This window comes from Mustelus asterias, chromosome 10, assembly GCF_964213995.1.
Source record: "Mustelus asterias chromosome 10, sMusAst1.hap1.1, whole genome shotgun sequence".
Classification (NCBI taxonomy): Eukaryota; Metazoa; Chordata; class Chondrichthyes; order Carcharhiniformes; family Triakidae; genus Mustelus; species Mustelus asterias.
The window spans coordinates 82,726,371-82,750,119 of NC_135810.1; the positions used below are offsets into that span (position 1 = coordinate 82,726,371).

The window sequence follows — 23,749 nt, forward strand, 5'->3', positions numbered from 1 at the left end:
GGGAGCACTTCAGCGGTCACGGGCATTCGGCCTCTGATATTCGGGTAAGCGTTCTCCAAGGCGGCCTTCGCGACACACGACAGCGCAGAGTCGCGGAGCAGAAACTGATAGCCAGGTTCCGCACACACAAGGACGGCCTCAACCGGGATATTGGGTTTATGTCACACTATTTCACATAAATATTTCTGCTTTTTTCCTCCTGAGTCTTTATCATGCGATCCTAGAATCAGAATTTATGTCACACTATTTGTAACTCCCACAGTTGCGTGGACCTGCAGAGTTTCACTGGCTGTCTTGTCTGGAGACAATACACATCTTTTTAGCCTGTCTTGATGCTCTCTCCACTCCCATTGTTTTGTTTCTTAAAGACTGGATTAGTTGTAAGTATTCGCATTCCAACCATTATTCATGTAAATTGAGTCTGTGTCTTATAAGTTCTGTTTGTGAACAGAATTCCCACTCACCTGAAGAAGGGGCTCAGAGCCTCGAAAGCTTGTGTGGCTTTTGCTACCAAATAAACCTGTTGGACTTTAACCTGGTGTTGTTAAACTTCTTACTGTGTTTACCCCAGTCCAACGCCGGCATCTCCACATCAAAGAAAATTACAGCACAGGAACAGGCCCTTAGGCCCTCCAAGCCAAAGGCTTTATTCTCTCTCCATACAGATGCTGTCAGACCGGTTGAGTTTTTTTCCAGCATTTTCCATTTTTGACTGACATTGCACTGTCTGCAAACAGAGGACATTGTGATGGGATGGGAAACTAGGGAAGTGCAAAGTAATATTGAGAATGGGATGATAGCCTAAGGGAACTAGAGACTGGGTGGATGGTCGTGGGGCATCCAACCCAAAACAAAAAGGTCCCCCAGATTCATTGTCTGCAACCTTTGCCACACCCAGCAGCGCTCAGACATCAAAGGCGCACTGAATGTCCCCCCCCCCCGAGCAGTCCTGGCAACTGCCCTTTTTTGCCAGGACTGGCTCCGCTTTCTATTTGTCTTCAAGATGGCGCCGGCGCCTGTGACGTCACGTCCGGTTCTGAGCCGGCGCTTCCTGTCCGGTCGCTATGGTATTGTGAGCCTCAAGCTGGTGGTCTGGAGTGAGTATCTGCCGGAATATAAAATACCATCGCGGTTTGGACCGGGGATTAATATTTTTTTAATAATGTTCCACCGATGGAAGGTGTAACGAATGGGAGATAAAGATGGGATCAGTGCTTGGTGTTATGGGCAAGGTTTGGGTTGCAGGTGGATGCTGCGGATATAATCTCCTGGGACCGAGCTGCGGTTATCTGATGCAGATCTGAGGCATTAACCCAACTCGAGAGTAAGGACGGCGCATCTTTCACTGTCTCATTGGATATGTGAAAAAAGCATGAATGTTTCGACCCGCTGAAGGAATTGGCAAATTCCCTCGCTTGTATAATTTGTTGCCCCACAAATGTTGCGTTCAGTGTAGATAAGGGGTTAAAACGCGAAAGGTCTAGTTTTATCTCTGCGCATTAAGTGCAAGGCAGCAATTTGAGATATAGGATTTCTATTCACTCACTGCCGTGTTACTTCGGATTCTCCAGTCTAGCTTTTGTATCCACACTGGATGTTTAAACAATGGCATTGTTCTACCGTTAAGTCGTATCTAAATAGTGTTGATAAATGTTAGTGAGTGGTGCTCATCGCCAAGAAAGTTAAAGCTACCTTACTTTGTCTTTCATAGTTTTATTTATGTGAATAACTAAGGGGATTGGGGTGGCACAGTGGTTAACATTGCTGCCTTACAGCGCCAGGGAACCGGGTTCGATTCCCGGCTTGGGTCATTGTCTGTGTGGAGTTTGCACGTTCTCCCCGTGTCTGCATGTGTTTCCTCCGGGTGCTCCAGTTTCCTCCCACAATCTGAAAGACGTGCTGGCTAGGTGCATTGATCCAACAGGCGCCGGAGTGTGGCGACTAGGGGAATTTCACAGTAACTTCATTGCAGTGTTAATGTAAGCCTCACTTGTGACTAATAAATAAACTTTAACTTTTTAACTAAAATACACCATCAAGCTGCTTGAATCAGTATTAAGATCAATACAGTCAGAATGAGTGGAACTTTGTAGCTGCATCATCAGCATCTTGGTTAAGTAGCATATTTTTATACAAATGTCTGAACTGTTCTGATGCTGTGCATTTACAATGATTTTAAAGTCAGCTATGTCAGTTAAATTGGCAAGGAACAGTTTTTAAAAAATGAAACTATCAGTCAAAGAAGTTACATAAATTTTAACTAGACTTTTTATTAATTGCATTATTACCATGATGGGGAATGATTTACTTGTAAGACAATTGTAATTGGGGAAAATATTCATTTCAATTTGTAATTCCAGTGGCAATATATTAACTATTAAAGTGTTATTCAGAGATGTGCTTGTATTGGAAAAAGATAAATCATGGAGAAAGTTGCACAGTGTTCATCAGCCAATGGTGTTTTAAATCTAATAATCTAAGAAGTGTATTCCAAAATATCAAGATGATTGAGCCTTTTACTGTGCAGGAAAATGCTGCATGAGGTTAAGATATTTTTAGGTATTTCCATGGATCACTTCATTCACCTAAATTCTTACTTGTACCATGAAGAATACTTTTTAAAATATATTTTTCTTTCTGTTTTTAGATTCGCCCAGGGCTAAACTACTCTTTCGAGATATCTTCTTGAGGCACGGAGATGTGAGTGGTCCAGAAGCACTTAATTCTATGGCTTCTCCTACCCTTTAGGGTGTGCCAGGCATTTATTCAGTAGCAGGCTGTGTTAGCACAGAAACACTACATGTGGGGAAAAAAAATCACTGTGTGCCACAAAGTTTTTTTTTTAAGTGTTATAATCCCAATGAAGGCTGTCACTTTTAAAAAAGAAATTTGAATTTCCAATTAGTAGCTGAATGGATGACGTGACAAGATTTCACTTTTGAGACACTTACTATAACAAAGACTAAAATCACTACGGACCAAACACTACTTTAGTAGAAAACCTTTAATACAATTGAGAAACCCCACGATCAGATATAGCCTGTCTTTTGAATAAACATTCAACTCTCCCAGAATCAGTCCAAAATGATTCTTAGCTCTCAAGGATTTACTCTGAGGGTTTGTTTCTGATTTTTGGTCTCTCCTTGCCCACCTGCATTCTTTTAACTCCAGAATTGTCTTTCATGGTGAGTGTTCCTAGAGACCCCTCCCTCTAATTAATGCTTGGTAAATCTTCCAGCCTTATTTTAATTTCCTACAATTTTGGTCTTTCCAATCCAAACACAAGCTTCCATTAGCATGCTGCATGGTAAACCATCATGACCTTCAGCCTCTTGCTGCTCTCTACCTCAGACTCTTGGAGACAACCTGTCTGTGATATAAAGCAATATTTTCGGAAAGCCTGTAACCCATTATCAAGAGTGGATCCATGGTTGCCCTTTCCATTTCAAAGCCCATCACTATGGTAATACAAATCACATGGGCCGTGTATCCATTTGAGATGCTGATTAGTTATGTTTAAGAGTCCCTCTCTCATTTTGGAATGAAATGGAAAGTTTAAAGCACAAGTGTTTACAATCAGATTTTCTCAACACTTTTCTGGATGTTTGGAGACTCATTGGGGTGAAAACCAGAGAGTTTCAGATCCGTTATTTCGGCGAGGCCACCAGTCAAATCTTATGCACTCTGCGCACCAGTAGGAGGAGTGGGCAGGGCCTAAATCAGCCAAAAGCTTGCTGATAGCCGCAGAAGGCACCATTGTGCGTGTGCAGGTTTCTGTGCTCTGAAAGCAGCAGAGACCTGTCGCTGCCTCTGCTGCTATAGCCAGCCTCCATAGCCCAGCAACCCACCCCGGGCTACCGCAGAGCTCAGCGACCTTTCGCAACTACCCCTGCCTGGAACGATTACAAATCTCCACCTGGATTGATCGTTTCCCTCCCTCCCCCCCCACTGATTGCTGTGCAGAGTGCGAATCAGTCCTCACACCATCGAATGGCCCATCCCCGGTCTGGCCATGCTCCACTTGGCCACTCCGCCTTGGCATTGTCAGGGTGCCAGGCTGGCATTGCCCCCCCTTGGCCATTACGTCTGGTCGCTGTTGATGGTTGATGATTCTCGCCGGAGAGAACCTTCCCCAGCAAGGCCACAGAGGCAAGTGAGCCCAGACGATTCTGTCCTGGGCTCACTAATTACATTTAAATGAACATCTAAGTAAATTTAAATAATATATTCAGCCTCGCAACAGATATCCAGTGCTGGTAAGTTTGCAAGAGGCAAGAAATCGGGCGCAAGCCTGATTTCTTGGCTCTGTTGCAATCTTACCAGTTCGCCCTGGCCGGCAGGACACAATGGTAAAATCGTTCCTGTAGTGTATCCACTGTTAGCAGACAGGCTTCTGCCATTGACTCCAAGCATAAATACGTTGCACTTTCTTCCCAGTAAAAAGATCTGGGCCCCCTTTACAATCAGTTCACTCAGGCGTGCTGTCATCCTTCATAAAAAGTCACATAGCCTCCTCCATTTTACCTTAGGTTAAAGACACAGTCCCAAGACATACAATTATAAGGTTTATAAAATTGTTAACACATCTCGCCTAATGAATGAAAAACCATCACCAGATTGATGGGTTTTCATAAACACTATCCAAGATATAAAAAATAACATTCTATACACTTTAACAACTAACTTACTACATACTGTACAAGTAATATTCTTCCCATTTTCATCACATTTTTTTTAAACAGTCAGTCCTGACAATATTAACCTATATACATGTAACAGTTAAGAGTTCAAATCCACTTCTTCCTCTTATATACGTGGGAATTTGTTTCACTGCTCACAGCTTCATCCTCTGAGATGTGTCATAGTAAATATCCGTTCCCATGATCATTAATTTCCCATTATTTCCAAATTGAATGTTCGGCAATTTTATCCTTGGCCTGGTTATGTTAACCCTGTCAAGAACAACATTGCTATCTTCTGATGGTCCCTCTGGCTTTTGCAGGTGTAAACTGTAGACCCAAAGAAATCCTCTGTCATAATGATTTTTATGATGTAGAGGTGCTGGCGTTGGACTGGGGTAAACACAGTAAGAAGTCTCACAACACCAGGTTAAAGTCCAACAGGTTTATTTGGTAGCAAAAGCCACTAGCTTTCGGACCGCTGCCCCTTCGTCAGGTGACACTCACCTGACGAAGGGGCAGTGCTCCGAAAGCTAGTGGCTTTTGCTACCAAATAAACCTGTTGGACTTTAACCTGGTGTTGTGAGACTTCTCACTATAATGATTTTTACCCTTTGGATCCAGCTTTTGTTTTCTATCATTAGAATCAATGTGTGAATCTCTTGGTCCGAGTTCTAACATTTGACCTCCATGTTCATGGCTACAGGTTTTATTAATATCTAAATCCAGATTACCAACCATCCCAGTTGTCTTTTTCATGCCTGTAAACACAGGATTATGGTTCTCTTTCACTCCTTTAAGAATTTTGCTCAGGTTATATTAATGTTCTATTAAAAAAACTTATGTTTTTTTTCAGCTCTTGCATGCTTTTATATTATTTCAGTTTCTTGTCTACCCACTCAGCAAGAGCCACATCTTTTTTAAGTTTTGCTTTCTGCTCTAGCACTCAAATCTGTCCTTGTAGTTCCACAGTAACACCATCAGTTAGATTCAAGTTATTTTGAATTGTTTGTCCATTAGCCTGGAATTGGTATCTTTTCCATTTCAGAAGTTTGATCATCTAATTATTTGGGCACCTTTTGAGTTGAACCATTGTCTTTTACAACAAATTCGGAAACAGTAGACGTTGCCACAAAAACTACTGTCAGATTTTTCAACTTTGAACAATCAGCTTTCACTTGCTCTATTTTATGGAAAAATAACATTATTCTTCTTGAATCATATTTATCCCTCACACTGACTCTTTCACTACTCTGAGAAGCAACTGTCTCTTTTTTGCTCTTCCCCTAATTGTAATTATTGGTTTGTTCATTATCACTTAATTTCTCTCTCCAGCTTCTCTGTGATTTGTAAGCAAAGGTTTGCTGCCCTTTGTGTTTGTGGGATAATTCGTAACTATCATTCAAAACTGCAGCTTCCCTTGTTTTAGAAACTTTATGGCCTTCTAGGTGGGACTTGATTCCTGAAGAAATATTGATTTTTAAAAAAAATTCCTCCATGAACAACATCTTAAGGTTTTCAAAAGATTGATCAAACTTTATTGCTCTATATCGTCGATCAAATACCATTTTATTTTTGCCTAGCAAATTTCACAAAAGCCCGATTCTGCCTCTTCCTGAGATTTCTAAACTTTTGTCTATAATCTTCTAGGAGGAATTCCATACACATTAAGCGCAGCAGTCTTCACCATACATAATCTGCAGATTGCTTATCAGAAAGAATCAAATAAACCTCCAATCATTTCCCTACCTTATGTTGTCAAATAACCACTCAGAAACCTTGGTAGGAACATAGACAAATGAATAAACTCTGTTCCTTAAACAAAGGCTTATACAAAATCTGGATAAATTTGATCTAATTTGATAACTTATTTTTTTTAGCTATACCTATGTTTGAAAGTAAAGAGATAAATTTCTTGCAAAGTGTGTTTGTAACAAAAATGTACGGAATATTTTACCTTTGCAGATTTGAGGCGTGAAACCAATTCAATCATGGATTCAGTTTCCAGGTCTGCTTGCAATGGAGTGACTGAAAGGAGAACAGTCTCTCTAGCTGCTGAAACACATGGCAAGCAGGTTTTGAATGTACTTCAGAACTTCCGGGAGCAAAACATATTCTTTGACTTCACTATATTTGTCAAAGGAGAAAAGTTTCCATGTCATAGATGTATTCTGGCTGCATGCAGTGATTTCTTCAGGTACCGTAAATTAAAGGCATATCTTTTGGATATTGTTTGTATTGTCAACTGTAATGTATGTATTTTTGCATCCTTTTGGTTAAACAGTTATACAGCAAATGCATAAGTGATTTTTGTGATCTGGTGTACAGCCTTTCAAAAAAATTTATTAGTGTCACAAGTAGGCTTGCGTTAACACAGCAATGAAGTTACTGTGAAAATCCCTTAGTCGCTACACTACAGTGCCCGTTTGGGTACACTGAGGGAGAATTTAGCATGGTCAATGCACAGAACCAGCACGTCTTTTGGACTGTGGGGGGAAACTGGAGCACCTGGAGGAAACCCACTCAGACACGGGAAGAACGTGCAGACTCCGCAGAGACAGTGACCCAAGCCGGGAATCGAACCCGGGTCCCTGGCGCTGTAAGGCAGCAGTGCCACCATGCCGGCCCACCTGCTAACTGAAGTGGTGCTATGCTGTCAATGATTTTGGTATAGTTGATTTTCACATCTTTAGTGGAGCTTGTACAGAATGAAATATTTAAACAACAGAATTCAACATTACTAAAACAATGCAATAATCAGATGTAGGTATCATGAATTTACCTATGTTCCCTGACTGCCTCAGATTGGAAACAACTTTTAAAATTTCAGTCTAGACCAAGGTAATTCCGCCTCACTTTGCTTCCTCTGAGAGTTTGAATGCTACTTGAATTTACATGGTTCCTCGCAATGGACAGTGGTCTCCATAAGTAGACTTATCCCAAATGATCCAGAAGCTGAACCTATTCTATAATCTGCCTTTGTAAAACTGGATACCCTAAGGAATGCCACTTGTCCTGGTTGCAGATTTTTATTGAACAATGTTGTCTCACCACCCCATTACTAACCGCCTTCAAAATGGTGGATATCAAGCAGAGATCTAGGGAGTGATTTTCCAGAGAGAATCGGGAAATGTGATTCTCTCCAGGGAGATTTCGTTTCCCGATTTTCCCCGCCCCTCCCTGGTAATGTCACAAGGTCAATGCCCACAAAAGGCGAGAACCTCATTTTAATGGATTTAAATAGGTTTTAATCATATTATCCAGTCCCAGCCCCCTGGTTGGCACCGTGCCTTATTTAAACAGTTCATTTACCCAAAATATTCTAGTTTACATTTCCTTGCATTAAAGTCCATGCCCACTCCCACTAACTTGTCTATGTCCTCCTGTATTTTCATTCCGAGGTCCCTAATTTATCAGGAACTTCGGTTTATTCAAACGTATTCCTTTGATTCTATATCTATAGTATTAATATAAATTGAAAACAAAAGGAATTCTGGCAGAAAGTTCTCAGTGACGCCACTACCCACATGCCATCCAATTACTCTAACCTTTCACTTTCAGTGTGCTAACCACTTCTGTATGAATGGTTCAAATGCTTTAATACCAACGCCTTAATTTCCATAAGAAGTCACTTCACCTTATCAGACACAAAAGCTGAAATATACAACATCCATCGTATTCCCTTTATGTATTGTATTCCCCCAAAAAATCAATTCAGTTTGTCGAGCATAGCCCGTTGATTGTTTCTATTTCGCCCATGCCATTGAATATTTTTCTCCAGCTGTAATTGAAACAGTCAGATTTTTTTAAGGCAGCCAAAGCAGCTCCCCTCTAATGTTTGTCTATTACTGGAATTTCTATGAAACCTGTGTTACATGTCTCTAATCTCATTACTGCTTTAGATATTTTGGTTTAACGCTCACTTAAGTTTTTTTTTGTAACTCCCACTATTGTTATATTTCAGTCACGTATGTTTTGGCACATACATTTTTGTCTGTGCCAGCACTTGGTTAGAACAGTCCAAAACTAACTCCCACTTTCCTGCTCGCTCATCATAGCCCTGCATCCTGTTTCAGATATACCACAGTTGACTGTCACTTTAATTTTCTGGATATGAATTAGGAAAATTATGTACTTAGATCTGTTTTGAGTTTTTAGGAAAAAATATTTATATTTGTGTATTTGCAGAAAACTTGCTCAAAACATAATTTGAAAAATGTAATTATTTATTAAGTATGGTTCAAATAGAAGCTGCAAATCATGCAAGAAGTTTTTACGATTTGCAATTTCTGTAATGTCCTGGTAAAGACAGTAGTTATGTTACTGTTTCCCTTGCAGAGCCATGTTTGAAGTTCACATGAGGGAAAGAGATGATGGAAGTGTAAAAGTCACTAATTTATCTCCGGAAGCTGTGAGGGCATTTCTGGATTTTGCTTACACAGGGCGTGCAGAGATAACTGAGACCAATGTTGAAATGTTCTTTCAGATGTCCTCATTTCTTCAAGTGTCCCTGCTAGCTAAAGCCTGCAGTGATTTTCTCATCAAAACCCTTGATCTCACCAACTGCTTACAGCTTTTGTCTCTATCTGAGGGTTATGGTTCTACTACTTTATACAATCATGCTTTGCTATTTGTAGTGCAGCACTTCTCTCTTCTGTTAAAATCAAACGATTTCTTAGAAATGAATATTGGACTATTAGAAAAATGCCTGGAAGCAGATGCATTGAATGTCCCTGATGAGGATACTGTTTTGAATGCTGTTCTTCAATGGACTCAATATGATGTTAACATGAGAGAAAAGCATTTGCCTCATTTGATTAATCTTGTGAGATTGCATCAGCTGTCCAAAGAAACTCTGGAGGACTTTATGAAATCTGAAAGTTTACTAGCAAATAGTCCTGAATGCATGGAATCCATTCGTGATGTTCTTGATAAACTTGAAGAGCTTAATGGGCTCTTTCCTGATGCAAGGCCATCTACAACAGAAAAATATATATTTGTTCACAAAACTGAAGAAAATGGTGTGATTAAGCATACATTTTGCTATAACATTGAAAATGATACCTGGAAGGAGTTACCTGCCACAAACATTATTGATTTTCCCGGGTCAAGCCTGGTTACCTTTGGAGAAAAAATATTTATTACTGGAGGATGTCAGATCAGCTGCAGTAAATCTATACGATTGCACATTGCAGAAAGATGTCATGATGCAACTGACCAGACATGGTGCTACTGCCCAAGGACAAACAACTTCACTTCTGTTTCATCAATGAAAAACTCTCGGACCATGCACACATCTGTTATTGCAATGGATCAGCTTTTTGTAGTAGGTGGAAAAACCAGAGGAGCTCGAGAAATCCGAAGTCTTCTAAATGTTGAATCCTACAACCCTCTTTCCAAAGAATGGAGATCAGTGAGCCATTTGCCAAGAGGAATTTACTATCCAGAAGCAAGTGCTTGCAATGACATTATCTATGTTCTTGGATCTGAAGTGGAAATAGCTGATATCTTCAATCCATCATTAGATTGTTTCTTCAAGTACAATGTGTCCTCTGATCAATGGTCAGAACTTGTTGCAGAATTTGGTCAGTTTTTTCATGCTACTCTTGTGAAAGCTGTCCCAGTGAATTGTATGTTGTATATTTGTGACCTTTCTACTTACAAAGTCTATAGTTTTTGTCCAGAAACCTGTGTTTGGAAAGGCGAGGGCTCATTTGAGTGTGCAGGCTTCAATGCAGGGGCTATTGGGATATCAGATAAGATTTACATTTTGGGGGGGGATTATGCTCCTGATGAAATCACAGATGAGGTACAGGTGTACCACAGTAGCAGATCTGAATGGGAGGAAGTATCACCAATGCCCAGGCCTTTAACAGAGTTTCATTGCCAGGCGATTCAGTTTAACAGATATAGGGATCCCTGGAAAAGTCAATTGTAATGTCCATTTTCAATTGGTGATAAATAGCTTTCTTTTTAATCCCAACTATTTATTTATATTTGCTTTTAGTTCAAATAATAATTTTCAAGGTAAATCTCTCCCCAAAATTATGTCAGTTTACTTTTCTCCAAAGGCAAGAATGTTGTTCCATAGATACAGTAGTTGTCTACTCCCTCACCCAATGTCTATTTCTCATCTTGAGTCCTAGAATAATGAATGCTGCCAAACTATTTAACAGTACTGCCATCACAGCCAAACTTAAATCTTTTGTCACTTATATAATTCAAACAATCAGAGTTAACACAGTTTTATGAAAGGAAAATTGTGTTTGACAAATTTCTTAAATTTCCTTGAGGATGTAACAAGCAGGATGGATAAAGTGGAACCAGTAGTTGTGTATTTGAATTTCCAAAAGGCATTCAATAAGGTGCCACATAAAAGGTCACTACACAAGATAAGAGTTCATCGAGTTAAAGGTAATATATTAACATGGACAAAGAATTGGCTAACTAACAGGAAACAGGGAGTCAGGATAAATATGTTATTTTGAAGTTGGCAAACTAAATAGCGGGATGCCACATGGATCAGTGCTGGGGCCTCAACAATTTACAGCCTATATTAATGACTTGGGTAAAGGAACTGAGTATATTGTAGCCAATTTGCTGATGACACAAAAATAGGTGGGAAAGCAAGTTGTGAGGAGAATACAGCCTGCAAAAGGAAATGGGGTAAGTGGACAAAAAATTGGCAGATGGAGTATAAAAGTGTTGTGTTTTGGGATGTGATATTAGGGAGCATGGAGGTTTAAAATTTACGGTGTGTGTTCTCATACATGGCTGTTTCTTATCTGTTTCCTGCGCTCGTATGTATGATGTCACTTCCAGTGGAAATATTAATACAACAGAGCTTCACTAAAAAGTATTAATCTAAATACATAACGTTTCCTCCCCCCTTAAATTGATCATTCCCCACAAGTTCAACATGAATAAGTCAGACAGTCTGGAGGCCGTCACTCTTGGAGCGGTTGCCGGCGAACCTCTGGCGTCTTCTTCACATTGATGGTAACCTCTGACGTTTTCGTCTTTCCACTGACATCATTGGTGTTTGGTTTAACTGGTAATGATGTAGGAACTAGAGGGTTGTCTCTGTGTCTGATCAGAAGGTGAGGTGTTGCTTTCCTCAACAGTGTCTGTTAGTGTTGGGGTTATAGGAAGGTTCAGGTCATGATTTTGTGGAGTTGAATCTAAATTTTCCATAGGCCCCAGTTGTGGCAGATCTGTTCTTGCAGCCAACAACTGGTCCACAGGTCTCCTCCGGGTAACATCATCTTTGGTCTGGACAGTATAAGAAACAGGTACAGTCTGTGCAAGGATTGTGGCAGGAACCCATTTCTCCCCTTAGAGTAATTCCTAGTCAAAACTCCTTGTTCTTCGTGGAAGACTCTATGCTTTGACTTGCTTTCCCACTGTTCCATTTGTACTTGCTGTTGTACAATCTCTTCAGTTTCCGAAGGTTTCAACAGATTGAGCACAGAATGTAGTTGTCTTTTCATCATTACTAATGCAGGAGAGGTCTTGGTCGTGGAATGTGCGGTATTCTTATACACCACTAGGAACTTGTTAAGATGTTGGTGCAGCAAACCTTGTTCCCTGGTTGCTGGGCTCAGGGTTGCCAACCCTCCAGAATCTCTAAGACATTGCTGTGTGCAATCCTGGAGAAAAATCATCAGCATATTAAAAATGATTTTAAAAAATTTTCTTTGAACATTTTTCTTTATCAGATATAAAAATATTGAATATGGGGGAAGGCTGTTTGGCTGACAGTCAAGCATTATTTAATTGGCTAATAAGTCTTGTTGCTTTCCAATCAGCATGGAAAGGCCGTACATCACAAGGATGGATATGTTGGTTGATGAATGGCTGGAACATGGGGCAAATCAGATGTTGAAACCTCCTGGAATACTTAGTCACAGTTGGCAACCCTACCTGGGCTCCAGTAATTCTGCCAGCTTCAAACATTCTGATGATAGCAAACCAAGACTTGGGCGAGGATTTTCCTGTCCTGAAATGGGATGAGCCTTTTAACATGCCTGCTCCAGAATTGGCCTGCCTCCAATTCTGCTTCGGGTCTACTTGTTTGGGTGATAAACCTATCTCCTGGCCAATTAAGGTCCCAACCCCTGGAAAATCTTGCTTCCCAGCAGACTATCGACACAGGCAAATTCCCAACCCATACTGAACCAACTTGTCTCCTGATACCCACTTCCGAGGAGGAAATTCAGCTTTTAATCTGTGCTGTGTGCAGCATTAGGAAGTGGCATCGATGTCAATGGATGGAGATTTAAAAAATTTCAGCGTTGATGGATTTGTTCAAACAGTATAGTTGACTGTCAATGGAGGATTGGATATTTGAGTGAGTGTACAGGACATTTCAGCTGCTGGTGTGGGCGAGTCTTTCTCTTAATTCACCTCATTTTTTTGCTGACCTTGGGGCCCTTTCTTATTGAATGATGGAATGATCTTTGTCTGTACTGGCTCCACTTCCTGTTCCCGTTGAACTGCTAAATTGTGCAGGTCACCTCGCACCATAGTACCGTAAGGCACTCTTTGTGATCTTGAGAGAAGAAGTGTTTCTCAATTTTGTCCAGACACTGAAAGTATTTCTTCAGCAATTCTCTACTTTTGCTGTAGTGCTATGGCCTACAGTGTCTCTTTGTTCACCTGGGACACAAGAGTTCCACAGAAATATCAGAAAGATATATGTCAGAAGGAGAGAGTAGGGCCTCTTAAGGGTCAACAAGATCATCTATGTGCAGATCCACAAGAGATGGATGAGATCCTAAATGAATATTTCTCATCAGTATTTACTGTTGCGAAAAGCATGGATGTTAGGGAACTTGTGGAAATAATTAGTGATGTCTTGAGGAGTGTACATATTACAGAGAAAGAGGTGCTGGAAGTCTTAAAGCGCATCAAGGTAGATAAATCCCCAGGACCTGATGAAGTCTATCCCAGGACGTTGTGGGAGGCTAGGGAGGAAATTGCAGGTCCCCTTGCAGAGATATTTGAATCATCGGTAGTCGCAGATAAAGTGCCTGAGGACTGGACGGTGGCAAATGTTGTGCCTTTGTTTAAAAAGAGCTGCAGGGAAAAGCCTGGGAACTACAGGCTGGTGAGTCTCATCTGTGGTAGGTAAGTTGTTAGAAGATATTTTGAGAGACAGGATCTACAGGCGTTTAGAGGCGCAAGGACTGATTAGGGACAATCAGCATGGCTTTGAGAGTGGAAAATCATGTCTCACAAATTTGATTGAGTTGGTGGTTATCGAGGGTTGTTTTTCAAACTGGAGGCCTGTGACCAGCGGTGTGCCTTAGGGATCGGTGTTGGGTCCACTGTTATTTATCATTTATATTAATGATTTGGATGAGAATATAGGAGGCATGGTTAGTAAGTTTGCAAATGACACCAAGATTGGTGGCATAATGGACAGTGAAGAAGATTATCTAGGATTGCAACGGGATCTTGATCAATTGGGCCAGTGGGCTGACGAATGGCAGATGGAGTTTTATTTAGATAAATGCGTGGTGATGCATTTTGATAGATTGAACCAGGGCAGGACTTGCAGAACAAAGAGATCTAGAGGTACATGTTCATAGCTCATTGAAAGTGGAGTCACAGGTGGACAGAGTGGTGAAGAAAGCATTTGGCATGCTTGGTTTCATCGGTCAGAACATTGAATACAGGAGTTGGGATATCTTGTAGAAGTTGTACAAGACACTGGTAAGGCCACACTTGGAATACTGTGTACAGTTCTGGTCACCCGATTATAGAAAGGATATTATTAAACTAGAAAGAGTGCAGAAAAGATTTACTAAGATACTACCAGACTTGATAGTTTGAGTTATAAGAAGAGGCTGGATAGACTGGGACTTTTTTCCCTGAAGCGTCGGAGGCTGAGGAGTGATCATACAGAGGTCTATAAAATAATGAGGGGCATAAATCAGCTAGATAGTCAATATCTTTTCCCAAAGATAGGAGAGTCTAAAACTAGAGGGCATAGGCTTAAGGGGAGAAATACAAAAGGGTCCAGGGGCAATTTTTTCACACAGGGTGGTGAGTGTCTGGAACAAGCTGCCAGAGGTAGTAATAGAGGCGGGTACAATTTTGTCTTTTAAAAAGCGTTTAGACAGTTACATGGGTAAGATGGGTATAGAAGGATATGGGCTAAACGTGGGCAATTGGGACTAGCTTAGGTTTTAAAAAAAAGGACAACATGAACAAGTTGGGTCGAAGGGCCTGTTTCCATGCTGCAAACCTTTGACTCTATGGTCCCCTTTGCTCCCCAATTGCCAGTCTGTGACTTGCACACTGTTGGGTATAGTGGAATTAAAAAATATGCATCATTGTAGCTTCCAGGGATCTAGACACGTACCAATGTGATTTCCTGGTGGTAACCACACAGCAGTTGCACTTTAAAGAAGTGTTAACTGGTTCCATTAGAAATGGCACCATTTCCTGTGAACTTTGATGGTACAGTAAGAAGTCTCACAACACCAGGTTAAAGTCCAACAGGTTTATTTGGTAGCACAAGCTTTCGGAGTGTTGCTCCTTCTTCAGGTGACTCACCTGAAGAAGGAGCGATACTCCGAAAGCTTGTGCTACCAAGTAAACCTGTTGGACTTTAACCTGGTGTTGTGAGACTTCTTACTGTGCTTACCCCAGTCCAACGCTGGCATCTCCACATCATGGCTAACTTTGATGGGTACATGGGTCATGGGTACATCAATGGCAACCTGTACTCAGGAAACCCTGCAAATTGCTGCAAACCCCACAGCACTTGCCCGCTGGCTTAAGGGCGAACTTGGAAGTTCTCATAAACCTGGATGAAAAATGTATCCATCACCTGTTTACTTGCAGGCATGTCATGTTGATTGGTTGATGTGAGCCATGTTCCTGACTCCACTTGTGTGGAACCTGAGGCAGGAATGTATAGGGGCATAATTACTTTATTGCCACGACCAAAGGATGGGTAGATGGTTATGTACCAGGAGGCTGCACAATTCTACCCTTGCCTGTTCTGTAATTATTGGTCCACAACAGTTTCCTCTTGCTGCTGTTGCTCCTCTTCTCCTCTTTCTGCATCCACAAAGTCTTTTGAAGTTGCCAAACCCGTCATTCTGAAAATGAAAGGATCAAGATATGGAAAAAGATAGCATACAACCCCCAAAAGCTCCCAGAATGCAAGCAAACCACTTTCATGCAGTTTCCTGACAAATTAAGGTTTGCAAGTGAACTTTTAAATAACACTCCCAATTGTCATTCTATCTTGTTCTGTCTAATATTTACTAGGTCCATCATTCAGCACAACTTCTCACAATCAGTCAAAATAACTGTCTAAATGTGTCTGTCTTCTGCTTCAGGCAGCGCTGGAATTTACTACTAAATGATGTTTTTCTTCTCAAAGCCTTGATCTCACCAATTGCTGATTACCAATCAGTTGTAATTCTACAACTTTCTGTGAAAGAACTTATAATGCATGACTTGTTTGCAAACTACAACAACAGTTTGTATTTATATAGCATCCTTTACATAGTAAAACATCCCAAAGTGCTTCACAGGAATATTATCAAATAAAATTTGACACCAAGCCACAAAAGGAGATATTTGGACAGGTGATCAAAAACTCGATAAAAGAGGTGGGGGCACAGTGACACATTGGTTATCACTGCTGCCCCACAGTGCCAGGGACCTGGGTTTAATTCTTGCCTTTGCTGACTGTGTGGAGTTTGCGCATTTGTCCCATGTCTGTTTGGGTTTCCTCTGGATGCTACTATTTCCTCCCACAGTCCAGGAGTGTGCAGATTATGTGGATTGGCCATGCTTAATTGCCCCTTAGTGCCCAGAGGTTTGTAGATTAGGTGGATTAGCCATGGTAAATACACGGGGTTACAGGGATAGAATGGGAGGTGGGCTAGGTAAGAAGCACTTTCGGAGAGTCAGTGCAAAATCGATGGGCTGAATGGCTTCCTTCTCCACTGTAGGGATTCTATGAATTCTAAGCACCATCTTAAAGGAGTATTGAGAGGCAGAATGCTCATATTTAGAACTTAGAGTTTCTGCATCTAAAATCAAGTGGAGCAATGAAAATGAAGGATGTGTAAGAGGCCTGAATTGAGGGGAAGCAGAGACCTCGCAGGGTTATAGAACTGGAGAAGCGTTAGAGAGGCGCAAGGCCATGGAGTGAGTTGAAAAGCAGTATAATAGTTTTTAAACCAAGACTTTGCCCCCAAGTAGCCAATGTTGGACAGCCAGCACAGGGTGACAGCTGAAAGAAACTTGGTGCTAGGATAAAGGCAGTACATTTTTGTTGAGCTTAAGTTTGGAGTTAACTTTTACTTCTGGCACATTATTTTCAAGGGATAGGAAAATTTGGTGGGTGGGGGTGGTGTGGAGTTGCTCAGAGGTGGTGTATAACAAGTGGCTACCATTAGCTTCCCCCTCCCCCTGTCAAAAGTGAAGGTTGCCCTCATTGTATATTTGGTTGAAACCATGCTTGGAATTCTTCGACACTCATACTGTAGCTTTCATGGAATCCATAATAACAGTGTAAATTGCCATTTATGTCATTTCTTCAGATTTTCCCCAGATCTGCTGGGGTAAATATGGGAACTCCAGTGGAAATTCAAGCTAGGAAGTTCTAAATGGAACTAGATGAATGTCACAATTTCAAAGTGATTCTGAAACACAGTGTTGTGACTTTCCTGTGGTGAATGCACATATACGCACTTTCTATTTAACAAAATGCAAATATCATGAGTTATCATATAATGTATACTCCTTAAAGAATGCAGGAGGAGGAGCTGAAAATTACATCAAGGGAAATGTTGTTTTGTAGTCAGTAGACAGCAATGTTTGGCTATAAAGTGAAGTGTTTAGCTTTTCCATGTTCAAGGTATGATGTGGAGTTGCCGGCGTTGGACTAGGGTAGGCACAGTAAGTAGTCTCACACACCAGGTTAAAGTCCAACAGGTTTATTTGGTAGCACGAGCTTTCGGAGCAAGCTTGTGCTACCAAATAAACCTGTTTGACTTTAACGTGGTGTTGTGAGACTACTTAGCATGTTCAAGGTAAGAGAATTTTGAGAGACGTTCCTCCATCTAATATTCACAATATCCTTCACCTTGAAGGACTGGTAAATTTCAGTGATAATCAGCATTTGGAATAGAATCTTGACCAGAAGAGACATGAAGACAACATTTTAACTTTTACACAACTATTCAACAAAATTAATTATTCTGGGATTATTATACTGCAAGGCTTTGAACCAACAACTGTGAAAAGATGATGATTTCAAGCATTATCAACATTTCATTTTAATTTGTTTTGTATTTATTAAATGGCCATAATATGGGAGTTATCTTTTCTGTTCCAATGTAATGTTTTGCCAGTTTATTAAAAAAAATTTAATTTGCTTAATTCTGAACAAGATTGCAGAAATAAAATGTATGGGGTTGAAAGCTCGTGAATGTCTCCTTTTAAATTGGTGAATGCAATAGTTCTGATAGGATAGGAATTTAGAAAAGCAATAGGCAACAATTTTATAAGCTGTTGAAGTTGAAAATATAAAGCTCAGGTTTATGCTTGGTTTAGAAATGTAAAAAGATTAATCAGAGTTTAAAGTGAATACTTGGTAAAATTATATTCGTACATGTTTGTTTTTAGCAACAACAATATATGGTCTTTGAATGCAATAACAAGCAAGGAACTGTTTTTCTTTTAACCCACTCTACTCTTGGTGTTTGCAGCAGAGTACAAGGGTTATGCTACTGCCTTTATATTGTGACATTTAACAATGAAGCTTCCAGGTCCAATATTTAATATGCTGTATACGTATATTTTTAACCCAATTTTGGAAAAAAATATGCTGTGGTGTAACCACCTTCGGATCAATCTATACTCATTTATAATGAATGCCCCTGCAAATATTAGCTGAAATAAATGTCTGATGACTAAAATGATGTGTAAAGTAATGCAAATTATTTCTGATTACACCTTCTGTGAAGCACCTTGGGATTGTAACGCGATGCATTTGTTTATAAGCTGTGTAATTTTTGATGGTGAAGTTGAATATGTTGTAAAACTTATTTCCTGCATAAATGTGGCAGAAATTTGCTTAAAAATATTGTGCACAGTATTTTCAAAGTGTTCTAGAGGAACCCAGTGATGATTAAAGCCCACAGCATCAACTTTTAAAATCTAAAATTTTAAAAACATTTAAGTAATAAATGACTAGTATTTTTCATCTGTTGTAGCTACAGTCTTTTGCAGCTAATTACCTAAGTATTGATCCTCCATCCAACATTCCCCAAAACTTTATTTAATTTGCACTACTCTGCTGAGAAGTCTGCTCAAGTGTTAATAATTTACTGCTTGTCAAAGTTCCTGATATAAGTGCCAAGTTTGGCTTGCACCAGTTTGAACCTGTATTCCATTGTCATTATTGAATGGCGCACTTTGAAGATGTTAACTGGATTTACCTTTACTGTATCATTTAATATTTTTGATATTTTTAAAGTCCTCTCTGTCATGTACTTTCATGGATTAAAGTTTTTCCAATCTTTCCTCATAATCCAATCACTTGAAATTTAGGAATCTGGTATAGTTTATTTTTATCACCTCCAAGAATGGAATGCATTGTATCGCTTGTGTCTCTATGACTAAAACCAGACTTGCAGTCGGCTTTGACCGGACTTTATAGTCTTATCAATTATGCTGTACTAATTAATGGTATAGTGCAACATTTTGTTTGGTTGTAATTAGGCTACAGGTAGTACTCATGTTTCAGAAGGGACAGAGGTGGAAGGGAGGAAGAATTTTGTTTCACACAGAGGATTATTAAAGATACAAGAAAGGCAGAACGTGAGATTTTGTTTTTGGACAGTTAATTGTGGGAAACATTTGGTGTGATTTTGTAGCAGACTAAATGCTATTTCACAAAAAGAGTACATCTAAGAGTTCTAATAATTACCCAGATATTAAATGGAATTTGGATATTGCTAATGCTAGGAGCAAAATAATTAGAAATGCATAGCTGAACTGGAGACTGCTGCATGGAATAAAATGCCACAGCAGAGATCATAAATTAAATGCTTTATATGAAATTCTTAATTGAAATAAACAACAACAATTTGCATTTATATAGCACCTTTCAAAACCACAGGACGTCCCAAAGCGCTTCACATATAATTACTGTTGCAATGTAGGAAACATGGCAGCCAATTTGCACATGGCAAGCTCCCACAAACAGCAATGTGATAATGACCTGATAAATCTGTCCTTTATAATGATGATTTAGGGATATGTATTGCCCAGGACACTGATAACTCCTCTGTTCTTCCTTGAAATGGTGCCATGGGATATTTTACCTGAGAGGGCAAGTGGGGTCTTGGTTTAAAGTCTCACCCAAAAGATGACAGGGCAGCAGTCCCTTGGCACTGGAGTGTCACCTTTGAATTTTTGTATTCAAGTTCATCTAACTCAGACACAAGAGTGCTACCTATTCACCCAAGGCTAACACTAAAGCAATAAAATCTAAAGCAATAAAACCTAAAGCATTCAACAAGAGCCTTATCAATGAAAATTTGACACAGACCCACAGAAGGAGGTCAGGAGAGATGATGATCATGATCAAAGGTAAAAGCAAAGAGGCAGAGAGATTTAGGGAGGGAATTGCCAAGCTAAGTACCTAGGTAGTTGGGTGCATGGCTACCATTGCTAGAGATTAAAATTGAGAATGTGCACGATGCCAAAATTGGAAGAGATCCGAGATCTTGAAGGCTTTTATTATGCAGGAGGAGGTTCCACAGATAAGAAGGGACGCAACCATATAAAGATTTAAAAACAAAGATGTGAACAAAGAAATAATTTCTATGACTGGGATTTGGTGTTAAGCAATGGGTAGCAGTGTTTTCAATGAGCACAAGTTCATGTAGGGAAAAGATGGGAGGCCATTCTGGGCTACGTTGGTAAAGTCAACTTTCACGGTAATAAAGTGATAAATGAGGTTTTCATATGAACTGAGGCAGGGGCAGAGTCAAGCACTGTGACAGAGGAGAAAGTAACGAGTTTGGTAACGGAGCAGATATGTGGTTGAAAGTCCTCCGGGTCAAACACAACACCAAGGTTGCAAAGTATCTGATACAGCTTTAGACAGTTGTCAGAGAACTGAGTTCATGATGAGAACCAGGGACAGTGGTCCCATTCCCTTATCATCCCCATACTCACTGACTTACATTGGCTCCCAGTTAAGCAATGTCTTGATTTTAAAATTTTTATCTTTGTTTTCAAATCCCCCCATGGCCTTGTCCCTCCCTATCTCTGTAATTTCTTCCAGCCTTTCAATTTCAAATATCTGAACCCCTCTTAATCTGGCCTTTTGAGCATCCCTAATTTTACTTGCTCCACCATTAGTGGACGTGCCTTCAATTGCCTAGGTCTCAAGCTTTGGACATCTTTCCATCTCACTTTCCTTCTTTGAGACAATCCTTAAAACGTGCATCTTTGATCAAGCATTTGGTCATCTACCCTAATACCTCCTTAGGTGACTCGATGTAATACTTTGTTTTATACTGCTATTAAGCACCTTGGGACATTCCTTATGTTAAAGGCACTACATAAGTATAAGTAATTGTTGGTAGCAATAATTAGAGGAAATTTCTGCTCGCGCAATATTGGATATCAGGCAAGCAGTGTTTAAGCATATGTTGCAGCCTGTGGCAGGGACACAGGCTTTCTGAAAATCTGGATAGGCAATATAAAGCTTTTCACATTCCATTTGGGTTGTAATTCCTCAAAACAATATTGAGGTGATTAATCAGGCAGGATATTTGCCTTAGTCTTGTTAGCTTCTGTTTACTAGTTAATTGCATTGTTCCTCCAGATTAGGATCTTAACGTGGTCCAGCATTAGGTATCTCTATGGTACTGTTAAGAGTTTTTCCTTTCCTAACCCTTCTGGAATCATTCAGGAAGTGGGTTTGATCCCCACAGTGTTCATCTGAGGTGGGCATCACTTTATAGATATTTTAAGAAGGAAAGAAATAGTAAATAGTGACGGTATGTAAATGGGTATATCTCTAATATATTAAACACTCCTGCCTACTCAGAAGGTTGAGTAATCAATGTAAAAACAACAAAAGTTATGCAAAATATTATTCAGACATCATTGTAATGCTGATTTTAAAAAATATATATATGATTGTTTTCTTTTATTGTGACTAATAAAGTGAATGAATGCATTATGTTTTGTCTTAAATTTGCTACATTTCTGACTTTTAAGAGTAAGACATTAAAATAAAGCTCAAGCTTTACTGTCCCACAGTTGCTAAGCTTTCAGTTGTCAAACTCTTCCACTTGGCATGTGGGAGTCTTTTAAGAAGCAGTTGATCGGAGTGCAAGACAGGCACGTACCTATGAAAAGGAAGGACAGAAAGGCAGGATTCAGGAACCGTGGATAACCAGGGAAATTGTGAGTCTAGTCAAAAAAAAAAGGATGCATACATGAGGTCCAGGCAACTAAAAACAGATGAAGCATTTGAAGAATACAGGAAAAGTAGAAAAGAGCTCAAACAGTGAGTTAGGAGGGCAAAAAGGGGTCACAAAATATCCTTGGCAGACAGGATTAAGGAGAATCCCAAGGCATTTTATACATATATTAGGAACAAGAGAGTAGCGAGAGAAAGAGTTGGTCTACTTAAGAACAAAGGAGGGAAATATGTAGACCCAAAGGAAGTGGGTGAGCTCCTTAATGAGTACTTTGCATTGGTATTCACAACGGAGAGGGACACGTCAATGGATGGTGCCTCAGAGGGGTGTGTAAACCTTTTAGAACAAGTCATCATTACGAGGGAGGAAGTGTTAGGTGAATTAAAAGCAATAAGGTAAACAGACAAATCCCCAGAGCCAGATGGCATCTATCCCAGATTACTGAGGGAGACGAGATGAAATTGCTGGACCTCTAACAGAAATCTTTGTTTCTTCGTTGGCCATTTACAATTACAATTACATGACAATTACAAGGGGGCACAAGTTCAAGATAAGGGGGGAAAGGTTCAGTGGATGTGAGGGGGAAGTTTTTTTACACAGAGGGTGGTGGGGGCCTGGAATGCATTGTCAAGTGAGGTGGTTGAGGCAGTTACATTAGCTACATTTAAGACTTATCTTGATAGGCACATGAACAACTGGGGAATAGAGGGATGTAACAGCTGATCTAGATAGAACAACATGATCAGCACAGGCTTGGAGGGCCAAAGGGTCTGTTCCTGTGCTGTACTGCTCTTTGTTCTTTGTGTCTGATGCGTTATTTGAAAATGAGATGCCTGTACGACAACAGACCAACAAGCTTCTCCAGCAAAAGTTTCAGTGCATTGACAGATCTGAATTCGTGCTTCAGTAAAGCCCAATGTGTGCTTAACTTTGTAATTGTGTGCTGCATCATGCAACAACATTCACCTTGGAAAGGAGGCAAATATTGGGAGCTGTAAGAGGAGGAACAAGAAGAAGGGGATGAATAAATTTCGGCTGCTGAGAATGAGCAAAGCCTAGCAGTACTCCATTGCAGCTGTGACCATTCAGCATGAACTCGATTGACATCCTTGGAGTCAGACTAATCACACAATTATGCCCACTCGAGAGGCACTTAAGTTTTTTTTCATCATTCATGCGTTGTGGGCTTCGCTGGTTGAGCTAGCATTCATTGCCCATCCTTGAAGGTAATTAAGAATCAACTACACTGATGTGGGTCTGGAGTCACATGTAGGCTAGACCAGATAAGGACGAGAGATTTCTGGCAGATTTGAACCCTGGTCCTCCTAGCATTACCGTGGGTCTCTGGATTCCCAGCCCAATGACAATACCACTACACCACTTGCTCCCCGATGTGAATGATTGCTGCTCTGCATTTAACCCATGGCTCATGGACTTCCAAATTCAATACCTGCTTTGGTGTGGCTGCGCCATTGCCCAACTAGATTGTGTATGCTTAAGTGCCTATTAACAAGTACCTGCCATGGGCCAAGCTGAGCGCAAGGCCTTGGAGTGAAGATTTAGACAATGTCTGATAAGAGCTTAGGATGC

General features: G+C 40.3%; 1 protein-coding gene across 1 annotated transcript; it reads left to right on the forward strand.

Moving 5' to 3' along the window:
- The first annotated feature begins 1,046 nt into the window (after positions 1 to 1,046).
- Positions 1,047 to 12,364, forward strand: kbtbd3 (kelch repeat and BTB (POZ) domain containing 3). The gene is made up of 4 exons (XM_078222039.1): positions 1,047 to 1,097; positions 2,648 to 2,700; positions 6,645 to 6,876; positions 9,018 to 12,364. Exons 3-4 carry the CDS (start codon positions 6,671 to 6,673, stop codon positions 10,615 to 10,617), a joined length of 1,806 nt encoding a protein of 601 aa, XP_078078165.1. The 5' UTR covers positions 1,047 to 1,097; positions 2,648 to 2,700; positions 6,645 to 6,670; the 3' UTR covers positions 10,618 to 12,364.
- The last annotated feature ends 11,385 nt before the right edge of the window (positions 12,365 to 23,749 follow it).

What these genes read in the sequence shown, in the direction of transcription:
- kbtbd3 (XM_078222039.1), top strand. Translation starts at nt 6,671, where the DNA reads ATGGATTCAGTTTCCAGGTCTGCTTGCAATGGAGTGACTGAAAGGAGA. An exon ending in GCATGCAGTGATTTCTTCAG is followed by an intron (nt 6,877 to 9,017) that starts GTACCGTAAATT and finishes TTTCCCTTGCAG; the next exon opens with AGCCATGTTTGAAGTTCACA.